The 15619-nt window shown below is 42.6% G+C and overlaps 2 protein-coding genes across 8 annotated transcripts; one reads left to right on the top strand and one right to left on the bottom strand.

Annotated features, from left to right (window-relative positions):
* Positions 1 to 61: 61 nt before the first annotated feature.
* Positions 62 to 3289, bottom strand: LOC112288466 (mediator of RNA polymerase II transcription subunit 6). Of its 6 annotated transcripts, none has more exons than XM_024532661.3 (6): positions 3047 to 3289; positions 1753 to 2001; positions 1388 to 1562; positions 1184 to 1253; positions 668 to 804; positions 62 to 380 (listed from the first exon to the last, which is right to left on the bottom strand). In XM_024532661.3, the coding sequence occupies exons 2-6, from the start codon at positions 1950 to 1952 to the stop codon at positions 201 to 203; spliced, it is 762 nt and encodes a 253-aa protein (XP_024388429.1). In that variant the 5' UTR covers positions 1953 to 2001; positions 3047 to 3289; the 3' UTR covers positions 62 to 200. The 6 variants fall into 6 exon arrangements, with proteins under 6 accessions (XP_024388429.1, XP_024388426.1, XP_024388425.1 ...); XM_024532658.2 differs by having other exon boundaries at positions 3043 to 3179; XM_024532657.3 differs by lacking the exon at positions 3047 to 3289 and adding an exon at positions 2551 to 2904.
* A 3708-nt stretch (positions 3290 to 6997) lies between these two features.
* LOC112288551 (uncharacterized) lies at positions 6998 to 15112 on the top strand. 2 transcript variants are annotated; one of them, XM_024532822.3, is made up of 4 exons: positions 6998 to 7130; positions 7348 to 7812; positions 8946 to 9317; positions 9857 to 15112. In XM_024532822.3, exons 2-4 carry the CDS (start codon positions 7693 to 7695, stop codon positions 14366 to 14368), a joined length of 5004 nt encoding a protein of 1667 aa, XP_024388590.1. In that variant the 5' UTR covers positions 6998 to 7130; positions 7348 to 7692; the 3' UTR covers positions 14369 to 15112. The 2 variants fall into 2 exon arrangements, with proteins under 2 accessions (XP_024388590.1, XP_090110527.1); XM_090254401.1 differs by lacking the exon at positions 7348 to 7812 and having other exon boundaries at positions 7011 to 7130.
* Positions 15113 to 15619: the final 507 nt, after the last annotated feature.

Genomic DNA, 15619 nt, shown 5'->3' with positions numbered 1-15619 from the left:
AAAGTACATACCCTGTTCATGTAAAGATCAAGTACCTAAAGGACGATAGTTCTAAACAAACTTGAGTAAATTTCTCCTTCGTTTGAAGGAATTGAATTTAAAGATGATCTCATGAACGGGAATTTAATTGGAAGCAGGCGATAATGCACAATGGTAACGATCAAAGATGGGGTGTGCCAATCACACAACTGGAGACTACTTTAGTATCTTTCTATCTTTAATCTCTTTGTGGCACCCCCTTCAATGTTTGATTGCTTTCCTCCTGCTGAAGTCTGTTCTTGCTTGACCTCTGCAGCTGCCGGCGTCTGAGCAGTCTCTGTTCCTGGTGCCGCATTGTTCACTGGAACCAGCGGTGCAGGAGGAGGAGGAGCGGGTGGCAACTGCAGAGTTGATCCCAGTTGAGGTTAGACATGTCAAAGCAAACTAACAGTTTCACTGACTCGCAACAGGACCTATTAAGCAGCTCAAGTCTATTGGTAATTCAATAAATCGTATTCTCATTGCCGGGTAAATCTTAACATATAACAACCTGATCACAAGCACATTACGATCTACCCTAAAATACGGCAAGCGAAATGCTCAAAGTTTGTATCCATTTCACAAGAGTCTAAACCCTCATATTATATCTTGTTCTTGTCGAGTTTATAGCAGGGTCCATATTCATTACCTTGCGCATGATGCCTGCAAGAATTGAATCCACGCGCATGACTTCCTTCATATCCACAAACTTTGTTGTTGATTGCTTTACTTGCACATCAGCAGGATCGGCCTCGCCTACTACCTTCTCATTTTCATTATCCGTACCTGGATAATCACAAAACAATGTTTCTTTCTAAGCGGCTTGAGATTAAATTAAAAAAAAAAAAAAAAAAAAAAAAAAAAACCCAGAGAGGATCAAAGGGTCATACCGACATAACTAAGTCGGATTAAACCAATATGCCAATAGGATCGAAGAAGTATTCTTGTGTGACGAAGTGACAGTTCAGAATGTTGTCTTTACTAAGTTACATCAGCGTATTGGAGTAGCTACTCCTAGAATAGAGCAATAAAAATGATTACATTCAAGTTTTTGACAACACATTTTCGCTTTAGTTCAGAAGTACTCTCGTTTAAACATCCTACGCCATGAATCTAAATTGACTGCCTGCCTGCACATTAGACGTAGGCTCGTAAAGCTAGCTACCAGTGCCAATCTTCTCCAATTTTGCCGAGGCTTGCGCGAACGCGTTCGTAATATGATACAATGATCGCACCTGCAGTGTCCATCACGTTTAGCTCCACAAAATACTTTCTATCATCGTCATCATCGTCATCATCGTCATCATCATCATCAACGACATCATCATCGTTTTGATAGCTGATTGCGGCTTTCGTGGCAAGAACTTACAACACGCGAGCCAATAACGTTGTAGAGATGAGGTGCCTGATAGATAGAACCATCTAAAACATAATATGCAGCTTGTGCAGATACTTTTTCAGGACCATCACGCTTCTGCTTGCGAATCACAAAGAGGTGCGGCTCCTGAGCCTCGTGTAATATGTACTCCATACCTGTTTTCTTCCTGCAACAAATTAGATAATGATATCTTATCAACAGACCCAATGGAATGAAGTATATATTCTTTAGTTTCGCAGGAATTAAACGAGTTCTGTGACCTCCCAATAAAAGCAGTAGTGAACTTGAATCCCGATATCATAAACGTCATCCGCACTCGAACAAGCACAATGGAAGTCGGAAAGCAAGTCACGTACGAGAGATGCGTCATGTCCAAAGGATGAATAGCCTCCATCCTCAGCTGCTCGTTGTTACAAGTGCGGTCATAAAACGGGGACAAGGCGAAGTAATCGAACACCAGGTTTCGGTCCAAAGGATAAGCACTAAGCCATAGTTGGTCCCTAAAGCTGATGCTAGTCATCTCTGTCCCGGGAAGGCCATCTGTTGGCGTCGCCATGGCTACTTGTAAACCAATCTGCTATCCTCCTGCTCAATTCGCCAAAAACCTTGCAAAAACCAGCCGCAAGAAATGGCATACGTCAAAAACAACTGAGGACAAACTAATAACGACTTCAGATAAACACAGACTGATGCAAAGACCGTGCATGTAAAGTCAATGAAGTCTAGATATAAACATGTTAATCATGCGCGTGGAGTCGCACGAAAGCAAAATGAAAGCATATTATATACAAACCGCCATAAAGGGCAGCAAATGCTAGAGTCCAGGTAGAATGGCCCCGGCGGTCAGATAAATTTAAAGCGAATTTCACCCGGGCGTAGCAATTGCAGGACCACTAAAACTCCTTCATAAATCTAGAAGTTGGCCACAACGGCACAGTTTTCTAGACACTGCTGGCCTTTATTGAAATCAGAGGCACAGATTTTCATGAAGCATAAATCAATTCGTATGTGGAAAAAAACCAGAGTAAATCTGCACTTTGACTGTTTAAAAACATCGACCCTACACGTGTGCACCATTGAACATTACAGGAAAAATAGAATCCAAAACAAAACAAACAAACAAAACAACTGTGCTAAATGTGCTAGTCACGGACTTCATGGCCACCACAGCTTGCGCAGGAGAATTCTTCGGTTTCCTACGCAGCAGGGGCACCCTGGGATCTGCTTTCAAAAGAAATAAAGAAAGAAATCTACGAGAGCTAATCTCAAAGAACTAAACATCACTACATTAGCCTTCCGATCACGAAGAACGAACAAGGGATTAGAGGACCCGTGCAGAAAAACCAACACCACGAGCAAAACCCTAGGAAAAGCAAAATCAACTACATACAACCTCCGAACCACTTGAACAAACCGACTCGTGGCGATGGCCGGAGCATGCGACAAAGGCTTCTCGGACCTACTACACCAGATTCCTACGCCAAAACTCGCCCTGCTACCAACCGAGTACTAAACACCAACAAAGATCGCGACACTCCCCCCCCGCGCTAAAGTTCGATTGCCGAAAAGGTGGTGTGAACTGTCCCGTCCCAATATTATAATAAATAATATATTGCGAAATCCGACACTGGTGCCAGAATGTCGACCTACGATCACATGCATCGGGTCCGAATAGCCTTCGAATCGCTTCTTCCTCCCACTGCTTTCGTCCCCGACCACGCTGCCGCCTGCTTCCCCTCGCTCGCTCGCTCTTCGTCGCCGCGGCATTTGTTCCCATTCCCTGTTCCCCTGCGTTCCTATGTCCTGCCTTGCGGCCTTCTCACCTGAGCCCAGCAACCCCACTTAGTTCCCCTACCCTAAGGTTCTGGGAACACGTACTCCTCACATCTTCCCCCTATTGCTGCGCACTACGGTGCTCCAGTTCCCCTCAATTAGCCCTCAGTACATATTACAGTGGGAATTGTGTTGACACCTTCGCGTCCCATTGGCCCGCTCTGGGACGGGCAGGGCAATCCCTTTTGCCCATTCCCTCGGGCAGCTTCGAAAGCATTATTATTATTATTAGTTTCCCCCACTTGTGACATCTCTTTCTTTCTTTTTTTTGTCTTTTCGTATTAAAACCCAAAATAAATACTTGAATAAAATATGAAACATTCACCTGTTGCATGACTTTAATGACCATGTCGTTCTAGAACAAAAAGTTTAACCACTTTTTTTTCTTTTTTTCTTTTTTTTCTTACTTGAATTGGGAAGCATGATGTTGCATGTTTGTTGGGGTTCGTTTCCATAACATTGGATAGTTATTGAATGTTTTATCCTCAATCCATTTTTGTTATTTCTAAGATTTAAATAGTGGATTCAAGCAAAAGGCATAACAATTAAGATTTTTTGTGGATTCAATGGTTTCTATGAATACAATTTCTTTATCCCAAACTCAAATGATGTAGAAAACCACTTTATTAATCAATCATTCGTTGGTTAATGACCAAGATACTACACAAACACAGTGCAAAAAAGAATGATAAAACTTTATCTTTTACACACATTTCTTAACTTGTAGATTTGTATTTCAGTTATATTAATGTCCAGATAATTTTATGGTGATAAACTTTTGCAGTTCTTAGAATTTGGCATTTGGATCTTTGACAGAGACTGTTTTAATTAATTTACTACAAAATTGTCAAAATCATTACTTTGGTATTGAAAATAAACTCTATTACAGCAAGGATAGGAAAAATAAATTTAAAAGTAATATAATGCATATTTTCTATAAAATACATCACTAAATTGTAGTTTTATTAAATGTGAAACCATCATAGTTATCTATTATATTTTAAAATTTTACAATACATTAAAAAAATTAACATCAAAACTTATTTTTATTTTTATGGTTCGAATATAAGAGTATGAAAAAATGTAAGATCACGAAAAATTGATAAAAAAATTATGAATCTAATCGTATGATTGGTACGTTTTTTCTACAAGAAACCTTGAAACTTTTTACATATTTTGATTTGTAATGCTTCAAAAGTACCACTGGTCATTAATTTTTAAACCATGAAACATTATAAGTTAAATTTAAAACCTCCAAATTTTAACCTTTTCTTCTTTAATCTATATCCTGAGCTTCCAAAAAAGAATTAAAAGAAAGAAGGTAGAACATTCGAGGTTTTATTTTTTATAACTGGTTTGTATGTAAGAATTGATAAAGTTTTTAATTTTAAAAATACTGATTGATTTTGATTTTGATTTGAAAAGGCTACTTATATATTTTGACAACCACTATTTCTAAGGATCTCACATTACACATGGTAAAAAATAATTTGATACCATGATTTTATTTGTAATAATTTGTGACCAACGCATTCAAAGATTATAAATTTCTGAAGCAGTCACTTATTTTGTCGAGACATTATTCATTCATGTTCAATATTTTGAAACGACATTATACTTTTATTCTTTATGTGCACTTTGTGGTGTTATTTACTGTGCTTGTGGATCACATGTCCTCTTCAAAGAAAAAAAACAATAAAAATAATAAAGTAAATTATACCTTTCTTTCAAGTAATCAAAAACAATTGTGTGCCATCAATTTAAAATACGCCATTTTTATTTTTATTTAGTGCACAAAAAATACTCCATTTGTAATATATTATACGTGGTATTATTATGTTTTAAGTTTCTAATATTTATAGTTTATTTCTTTATATGAATACAAAATTTTATTTGCACATAAGGTTTTAGAACTACAAATAATTATTATCTTCCATCTACTTCAAATTGAGTGTCATCTCTCTCCTCATAGATACAATTTTTTATGTTTAAATAGTACAATTTTATAACAAATTTTAGTTGCTTTGTGAAGATATTTCTTTACTACTATTGTCTACTTTAAGAAAAAAGCACAGTTGTCTTTTGTATTAAAAACTTATGTTAATTTACATGTATAAAGTACCTTTTTTTTGTAAATGTTTTGATTTTTTTAAACTAAAAAAAAAAAAGTATTATAAACCATGAAAGTAAAGATAAAGACTGCTGCTTTTTATATTGCTCTTTGCAACAATTACCATTTTTTATTCTTCTTTCATAATATAGTATTGTGAAAGAAGAATAATGAATGAATAATGTCTCTCCCACAACCTATTAAATATTAAAAATCTCTTTACTTAATGCACATTCAAAATTATTGAATGCTCATATCATCTAATTATTTTGACATTACATGGCATTTATTTATTTTTCACTATACTAAAGTCTCTTACTTGATTAAAAAAGTTATAATAAATGATATTTTAACAAGCATTTTGAATAAAAAATTTATAGATTTAAAATTATAAAAAGTGTAATTAAAAATATTCAAAATTTGTCTTTCATGGTAATATTACAAATTGTACACTTGATTGGTAGAATAGTATGTATGCTATATTAACATAAGAATCATGCAAAACATCAAATCTATATTTATGATACATTGCAACAGAATTATAGAGGATTTCATAGCTTTTTTAAATTTTTTGAATAAAGACCCTTAATTATCCAATACTCGATATCTAACAATCTTGGATCACTTTAAATACCATTATTAGTCAATATTTGTTCTTAAAGACTTTGGTTGAAACCATATATTGTCAAATTATGGATTGGTTCCCATGACAATGAATTTTGGATGTGGTTGTCACATTGTAGCAAGTCAAAAAAACCTTGAAATGCATCCATATTACTGTCAAATAATCAGAATTTCCATATGATAAAAACATCATGGACATAGAAAAGAAAAAGAAAAGGGAACAATTCACTTTCTACACAAACAATTAGCAAGATTTTAAAATAGCATTCTCATCACAACACAACCAAAAAAAGGAACTACTCCGAGACACACAATTTTGCACACGAAACAAAACCAATAATTTTTTATAATTTTTACAAAAACTTTTGTATTTGAAAAAAATAAAAAGTTTACAAAAAAAAGTTTGCACAACTTAAACACAATGAAATAGGCCTTAAACAACACGCACACTGATACATACATAACCAATCAACGGTAAACGTTCAAAATTCCAACGAGAACACGGAAGTAGGTCTTGTTCATCAAATTGGGGGCTCTAGAATAGAAGTGTATCCATAAAAAACAAATAATTGTGGACCAAAGCGGAGAAGGAGAGGGGTCCTGGAGTTGTATGTTTTTTTGGGGGGCAAGGGTGCCCGGGGCAGCGGGCAGGGGAAGTGGGGTGGGGTTCATTATTAGGTGGGAGCCCACGCCAGTACAGAGAAAACGTCATTTCCGGGTGGGGGATGCTATTTATAACTCGTACCCGCTTCCTGCCTCGAAGCCAGGTTTGACTGACAATGCCCTCTCTAAAAGGGCTCTCTGCCCGTGGCACCCTGAATTGGCTGCCAGCCCTATCACCACCACTCCACCCCTACCCCCCCCCCCCCCCCCCCCCCCCCCGAGACTCCTGGATCGCGGGCCGTGTGATGGCTAGGACCAAATCCGACCTCACCTGACTTGGGGCGACCAAACCCGGCCCCGCCCAGCCCAGCTGGACCCGGCTAGACCCGGCAGGACTCGATCACCGCGGGCATTGAGAGCATTTGGCTTCTCGGAGGGCTCCTTTCTGCGATTTCGGTGCCCCTTTGACCACTCCATCGCTCTCGCTCTCTCTATCCTTCCCTCTGTGTGTCTGTCTGGCTATGGCGTTTTTTCTTCCTCAACCTTTCTCTCGTCGCTGTTAAGGTGGTTTTGCTATTGCCCTTTTTATTTATTTTTTCTCGCGAGCTTGCGGTGCTGGTTGTGAGAGGATTTTCTAATTCGCCGCCGTTGATGTAAAATTTTTGGTAGTTGTTTTGGTAGTATGTAGTATATTGTATATGTATATATATATATATATATATATATATATTTTTGGTTTTGTTGTTATTTGTTTGACGTGAGTGAGGGCCATTTCTGGTAGGATATGGTGGCTGCGGCTACCAGTGGCCTCGTGCCTGCGAGGATCTGGGAGTGGAGTGGGACTGTGCTGCGGCATGGTTTAGCAGCGTAGAATATGTTCTTGTGCGGTGGAAGGGCGGAGAGTGTGATGAGAGGGAAGTGGTGGTTGCGGCGACGTGGAGTTGATTTTGATGTTGGAGGCCGGTGGTTGTTTCCTAGAGCGGAGAAGAAGCACGCGTGAGGGCTTAGAGGATAGGGAGAAGGTGTAGCGGGTGACGGAAAAGTGAAGCAGAGCGGAGAGGTGAGAGGAGGAAAGGACGGCGGGATTAGAGGGATCGAGGAACTTAAGATCAGAGGAGGAAATGTCATGCATGAGTCTCAAAACGAGGAGAGGCAGCAGCAGCAGCATCAGGAGCAGCACATGTGTTCTCCCCCCTCACAACGCTCATCTGTTGAGAACCCCGCCGACCAAAGAGTATTTACTAAGGTTGCTACTTGCTATTTTATCATGATTGCAAACCCCATCCTCCAACTATTCGGTGTCGCTGTTGAGACTATCATTCGGTAGAAGGTTGTGTTGGAGTAACATTTTTAGAAGCGCAATTTTGCTCGTGGTGACTGTTGTCACTGGGGGCTGCATCTTCCTATCACCGTGTTGTACGGCAGTGAGCTGCGTTTAGTCGTGTATTTAAGAGCGGGTTTTCGCCGTTTATTGTCATATGTTGTTGGGCGCCGGCAAGTTGCGTTTGTGTGACCTGCCTCTGCCACACCCGAAGTGAACAGTGTCTTGAAAGGAAGTTACATCCTGGAATCTTATCTCCTAGATTTTGCTCGAGGGCGTAGTCTGCAGTGGATCTGGGTCTCGTTGTCTTGCCCTTTGGTTGTGTTTGTTGCTTACGAGTGTATGGAAGTGTGTCTTTGCACTTGTCTATAAGAAGAGTCTCGTCGGATGTCGGCTTCTTTTAAAGCGACTGCTGTAACGCCTCGTCCTTGTTTTGCTCTGATTACGTATGCCGGAGTAAAGCTTTCTTTGTTTCTGCTTCTCTTCGCTCTATAACCTGGCTGATTCTTTGTTTATCTTCGGAGAAGCTCCGAAAGTCGAGCAAATTTTAGTTATTTAGACGTTTTGAGTGTCAGTTGTTCTAATTATGTTCAGGATGGGTTGCCTTCACCTTTGCCTTTGCTTTCGCTTAGTTTCACTGGTTTCATTGGTCGCTCCTCCCCTGCTGGTACGCAGAGGTGCGTTAGTTCCTGTTGCGAGTTTCAATTGCAAGCACAAATTGTCTGGTCGCTACTGAGAAATGTTTCTTTTGTAGTGTCCGTTACGTATTCACAAGATACCGGCCTGTTCTAGTAGTATGTCGACGTTGGTGCTTCTCTTCTGGCACATTATTCTGCTATTTTGCAGAACCTAGTTCAATATGTAATGCCGTAAATGTTTCATACTTTTGACTCGGAGTCACGAGGATGTACCTCCCTGTTGCTGTCGGTGTCATAATGCAGTAGGCATTGGTTGGGATAACTTCCGTACATGTACACGGCTACGCCACATGTTTTGCATTGTACGACGCTCTGTTCAAGTTTAAACTAAATTATGATGCGCTTTGGTGAATTCCCCAGGACGGACGAGCTCTCAACATTGGAGATTGCGCACTTTTCCAGTCAGGGAATGATCTCCCGTTCATCGGGATATTACGTAAAGTGACCCTTGAGACAGTTGACCAAGTAAAATTGACTGTTAATTGGTTGTATCGAGAGAAGGACATAAAGCTAGCTAAAGGATCAGTGCCTGAAGCAGAGCCAAACGAAATATTTTACTCGTTTCACAGGGATGTTATTCCAGAAGCGACGCTGCTGCATCCTTGTAGAGTCGCATTTTTACAGGAAGGAGTTGAAGTACCTACCGGAGTTTCTTTTGGATTCGCCTGTCGAAGAGTCTACGATACCGCAAACAAGCGTTTGTATTGGCTTTCAGATCGAGATTACACCAATGTGAGTTTTATATTTCTCTTCGTAAGGTGATCGCTGTTGCAAAGTATGGGTATCTGAAGTAGTATTACCAGCGACTGTGTGCTTTTCTAAGACCTGACTGCTTCCTGGCAGGCTCACCTTAATCTACATTCGCATAAAAACATGTGAAGTCGCACATTGAGCACGTTTTAGTACCTGTGTTCAAGGAGCATTTTTTTGTCGATGGTTTGACATGAGCAGCTTGTTTTTATTTTTTTTATTTATTTTAGCCCCTCATTGGTACAGGTGCTTGTCAAGTAGTCCTTATTTGTGTCAATGTGGGTTTGTATTGATCGGTCTGCTCCTTAGGTTTTTGGCCATGTTTTCCAGCATTCTAAACTGCATGCCCTACCTCGCTGCCTAGAAATGTAACAGAACATGTAACGGCTATATCAGTTAGCAGAGGCTACCTATTTGACGGTTTATGAGGGAATTCTTTTTCTCCTGGATGCACCTGAGTGCTTGTTCTTGGCAGTTCCAACCTTTATCTCATGCACGTAGATACTTTATGTCACCCTCAGGAACACCAGGAGGAGGTAGATGAACTCTTGGATAGAACAAAGCTGGAGATGCAGGCAGCTACACAGACAGGGGGGCCTTCTCCAAGGAATTTAACAGGATCTGCAACAGTCCAACTATTGAAAGGTGTGAGCGAATCCGTGCAAAATGGTTCCTACTCAGCAGCTGGGAAGTGCAAGAAACGGGAACGTTCTGATCAAAATGTTGACCTCACTAAGCGGGAACGGAATTTGAAGCCTGAGGATGCAGAGGGCAGTCCCTTGAAGCGCGAGCGCAGCATGAAGCCTGAAGAGATCATTACTAATCTGGATAAGGATGGGGGCCTCGTAGATTTGACTGGTGTGGAATCTTTAGTCCAGCAAATGCAGCAAGATCAGAATGATGGTAGCAAGAAAGTGGCAGATGTTACTAATCGTCGTACCAAGTTAGCAAATATAATTGCTGCAACTGAGAAAGAAGAGTGCCTCACCGGGTTCTTAAAATTAGGAGGATTACGGTTACTTGACGAATGGTTACAAGAAGCTCATAAAGGCAAAGTAGGAGATGTCGGTAGTCCGAGGGAAGGAGACAAGAGTGTTGAGGAATTGCTGTTAGGCCTTCTTCGAGCTCTGGACAAGCTCCCTGTAGATTTGAATGCGTTGAAGACATGTGTTGTTGGTAAATCTGTGAATCACTTGCGAGGTCACAAAAACGTGGAAATCCAGAAGAAGGCCAGAAAGTTGGTAGATGTTTGGAAGAAGCGTGTGGATTCAGAAATGAAGCTGTCAGGTGAAGGAAAGCCGACTGGAGGAAATGGGATTTGGTCGTCATGTAAGCTGCCACAATCTGAGCCAGTTCATAATATATCAATGAAGGATTCGTCGGGTCCTCTTGAGGTAGTCGTGAAAACATCTGTAGCCACTGCAGGTAATGCGAAAGACGTACAGAATGGTCCAAGCAGCGGAGATGGTCCTGCTAAAACCCCAGAAGTATCTGGAAAAGTTGGTTCTCCTCCTCTACCTGCTGGTAAAGATAGTAGTTCAAAGCTTCCTGCAGTGAATTTTGGTTCTGATGTGCATGCAGACATGGTAAAAGATGAGAAGAGTAGTTGTTCGAGTCATTCTCTTAGCAATGGGCATTATTTGGTCAGTGGAACAGAGAAGAGCGCTACCACGCCTCGGAAAGAGGAGGTTAAGAATGGTGTTGTGGTTTCTGGAAAATCTGGTGGTAGTAGCTCAGGGCTGCCGAGCTTGGGGCAATCTGGAGTAAATGCGTCAGGTGGTTTGAAGGAGGCTGGTTCTGATAAACCTACTGTCTGGAGTAAGAATACAGCGTCTGAGAAAGCAGGCAGTCCAGTGGGAGGTGCAGAGAAAGATGTGGAGTCAGGAGGTTCTCAGCAGCGCCTCATCGTGCGAATACCAAATCCTGCGCGTAGTCCTGCACCGACGAGCGGTGGAACGGATGATGATCATGTTAGCAGAAGCTCTTCTCCAAGCGCTTCGGAACTTCAAACGTCCGCTAATTTTGATAAGTCGCAACAAAATGAGGCCACAGAAATTACAAATCCCTCAGCAAGGCCGTCAAGACCTGCTCCCATGGATACAGCCGATGGAGCAATGGGCTTGTTAGCTACCGTTGCAGCTGCTGCTGAGGAGTCGGGAGGAGAATTTCTTAACAATGTTGACAGCACAGGTCAGGCAGACACGAGGATGGATGCCATTGTTCAGAGGACAAAACATGAAGATACAGGAGCAACGCAAAGCTACGCAGATCATGATCCCTCACCAAGTGTCGGTCCTGGAGATGGAAAGAGCGTTCGAAAGGAACAGCAGATTGCTAGTGTCGCACCTGAGCAGTCTGCTGTAGCTGAGAAGACTGTGGAAAGGCACAGTTTGCGTAGAGATGCGGCTAGTGGGGAAGGGATACGAATGGATAGCTCTAGTGCAAAGTTGACGGTGGATCATCCTTGTTTGAAAGAGCATAAGGTGAAAGACATAAATGGTCTGGAGAGTAAGCCTGCTGGTTTTGATGGGCAACTTAGTAGTAAGTTTGGGACAAGGACGGGAGAAAGGGGGTTGTCACGCACTCACTCAATGGTTTCCAAGTCTGCTATTGAACTCTGCAATGGTATAGGCGTCGGATTGGGAGATTTCAGGTCTCCCTTTGGAGTAGCATCTGTAGAGCATCTGAAGGATGAAAGGCCGGGCAGAAAGAGAGGTCAAGAAGTAGGTCAGTTGTTTGGGAGAAGAAGCGAGTCTGATGCGCATCGAATCGCGGACCTGGGGTTCCCGGAGGAGGACGTACTAGAAGTCGCTAGGCAGGCTGCAGACGAGGTGGAGCAGATGGAAAAATACGGAAAACCTGTATCTAGCTCATTATCGGACAGAGATGCACATGAGAATAGACACGTGGGCATTTCTTCAGCAACTGAAACGAGAGATCTAGGTGTTGCCGACGCAGCTGGTAGGGACAGAATGCCCTCTGTGGTACTTGACAATGCAAAAAATGCCAAGGCCAGTACCCTGGATCAGCGCTATTCTGAGATAAACGTGCGGATGCATTTCGATGATACCAGAGAGGACACGGAACATAAGATAGGTGGCACTGCAGAAGCTACAGCTGGTTCATTGGAGGGTCACGAGCCGGATGCGTCAATTTCTGGGCAGAGGGGCGTTGTGGTCTCTGCTTCTTCACCCATAGCACAGGAATCATACGTGTCGCTGGAAACTAGCCCACAAGATTCAAGAGGGGTAAATCCAAACACACCACAACAAGCTGTAGAAAGTTGTGGTCCCGTTGAAGGTCCAGTAGGAAGGAGTGAGGTGGCTGAGCGCCCTATTTTTGATTTGAACGAGGGTTTTATGGGAGATGACAGTCCTCAGGATGACGCTGCCACACCTCTACCTGTTTCAGGGCCCTCTACTTTGGTCCATCCTATAGCTTCTGGAGCCTCAGCAAGTGCAGTTGCTGCTCCCATTGCTGTCCTTGTTGCCACTAAAGGAGCTTTTATCCCTCCTGCGAGCCCTTTGAGGATTGAAGGAGATCGTGGGTGGAAAGGTTCTGCGGCAACTAGTGCTTTCCGTCCAGCAGAGCCTCGTCGTACACCCGAGAGGCTCAATTCTAATGGAGAAAGCATGGCCTCGGATGGGAGCCTAGCCATGACGGCCATCTCGCAGAAGCGGGCCAGGCCGCTTTTGGAATTTGACCTAAATGTGGCGGATGAGAGGGTCACCCATGATGCTGTGATTTCAGCAACCACCTTGTCCTCTCAGGGTTCAGTCTTAGGGATGTCTTTGCATAGCAATTCCGTACCATCTAGCTTGGTGTCAGGCTTAACTTGCGTAAAGCCAGAGAGTTCACGTGTGGCATTTTTGAAACCGGAGAGTTCTAGTTCAGCGTATCCCCTCTCTAACGGTGGCAGTGGACCGCTGCGGAGCAGTCAAGGGCAAGTCCCTCCTACTATTGGACAAGGCGTTATGCGGTCCACCTTGGACTTAGATTTGAATCGAATGGATGATAGTGAAGATAACTGCGTGCCTTTGTCTGTAGACCCGCGAGGAATTATGGAGGGGATTGGCTCGTCGGCACGGAGCAACAACAGCACAACACAACAGCAATCACAACCTCCACCACAACCACCGAGGAGGCCGATGGATTTTGATCTGAATGACGGCCCATCGTTGGAGGAGAGTGGTAGTGAAGAGCCTGCCGTACACCCCTTTATGTTACGAAAGCCTCCAGCTGGAATTGTAGGGTCCTCGGTAATGACACTTACAGGCCTGAGGATGGGAGGTGGTGATACTATGAGCTTGTCACCGTGGGCGTTCACTGTTTCTGGTAATGGTAATCCTGGGGTTGCTGTTCCCCATTCGGGATTTGCAGTTGCTAATGCGCCTGCTCCTCATTCATTTTTGAACTCCAGTGCTGGCGCTGGCCCTTTTCCAGCCTCTGCTGCCGCAGGAAGTGGTGTCAGTGGCGAGATGTTCGGGGCTGGTGGTTTAGGGTTCGCACCCCCTACAGTGGTGTATCCTGGATCAGAAAGGATGACATTTGGAGGGCCTCATGTGCCTTATCCAATGCTAGGAAATTCTCCAGGTTTTCTTTCATCTTCTGCTCCTTTTCCGGTGACGTCCACACCATTCGGTGAGATGCCTAATTCGCTCCCTTTTACATCGATGAGTTCCCAACCCTTGGTGACCCCCGGGACTATGACTTCTCCATATTTGATGGGCATGACAGAGATGGGTCCCGTAGGAAATGTTGGACCAGAACACGCCTGGAGCAGGCTTAGTTTGGACTTGAACTCAGGTCCTGAGGCAGGTGAGAGTGAGGGCACGAGGGAGGATGTCTTGCACGGGAGATTACCGCCGCTGCATCCAGGGGCGCCACCGTTCTCAGATTTTAGTGCCACTCTTGCCCAAGTAGCAGCATCAAGCAATACCCCGCTCCCTCCACCAGTGAAGCGGAAGGAACCAGAGGGAGGATGGAACCTCCACTCAGGGGTAGGAATATATAAGCAATCAACGTGGCGGTGATTGATATATACACGAGTATTTATTTATTTATTTATTTGTGTACAGTCAAACTGAGACAGCTCTCAGGCATCCGGTGGAGTCCCGCAGGCAAATTTTCTTTGTGAACGACTCCAGCTAGCCTAACGGTGAGCGGTTCTTGGCTTTTCTTTTCACCGAAGGACACCTCTTCCTTGTTCTTTAAGCTGGCAAGGTGGCAGGCCATTGGGCGAATCGAGTGTGAATTTGGGCTCCATCAAATCGACAGTTTGATGACGTTTGGCATGAGGACTGACAGTTATTGATTTTAGAACATAAGAATTGGGTCAGAACGAGATGTGAGCGCACAGCCTTGATTGCTCGTGCATGCTCTGAAGATGGCATCTTAGCCGATGTTCACTCTCGGGGAGGTCGTGTGGTCCTTCTGCCCTGGCAGAACAATTTGTTAATATCTGTCAGTTGGGGCCTCCAGGACAGTTTATTTTTTTATTTTTTTATTTTTTATCTCCTTTTCCTTTTTTTTCCTTTTTTCCTTAAAAATTTGAATGTTAAATCTGTATCTGTAGTTGCCTAGATCTTTAGTGGTCCTAGAGTATCTTTATTATCCTAAGTCCAGGGCCATGTTATCATGGTTGCATACCCCCTGATAGTCGTGCTTTGGCGATGTGCAGTCATGGTTTGTGTATCTGTGAAAGAGTATGGTCACCATCTGACAATTTTTGGTTTGTTATTACGTGTTCATGGAATCCAATCCCTTTTCAAAACCTATTTCGTATGTACGCATGCATGGTGATCTGACAATTTTCTTTCGGTTATTGGTGCTCTGGTCAATGTTCACACCTAGTGAAATGAACCAGAGTTTAAGCGGCATAATGTTTTATGCCATTCTTGGGTAGCTTATTCATTCACGTTAGTACAGCAATAATTATTTTCAGACCTGCTTTTGATAGTTAATGATGCCTGTATTACTCCATCACAAGGATATTTGCAATTCAGCTGGCCTTTGTGGTCCTGTTGGCATCATGTGCATCTTGTTTTTAGTAACTTCTCTTTGAATCACTTATCAAACAAAACATCTTGAATATGTTAAAGTTGGAAGAGGTCTTGGAGGATATCTTGTGCATTTTTGTTCAAATATAAACACTGAAATACATAATAAATTACGTACAGGTGCAATTCTTACAAATATCAACTAATGTTACTCTGATGGTTAGTATAATTGTGTGCATTCTAAAACATGTATATATATGTTGTTATCATTTTTGTTACTAATCA

Source organism: Physcomitrium patens, chromosome 11 (genome assembly GCF_059467195.1).
Source record: "Physcomitrium patens ecotype Gransden chromosome 11, ASM5946719v1, whole genome shotgun sequence".
In the NCBI taxonomy this organism is placed as follows: Eukaryota; Viridiplantae; Streptophyta; class Bryopsida; order Funariales; family Funariaceae; genus Physcomitrium; species Physcomitrium patens.
Note: the sequence above shows the minus strand (reverse complement) of the source record. Positions and strands in the feature narration are given on the sequence as shown.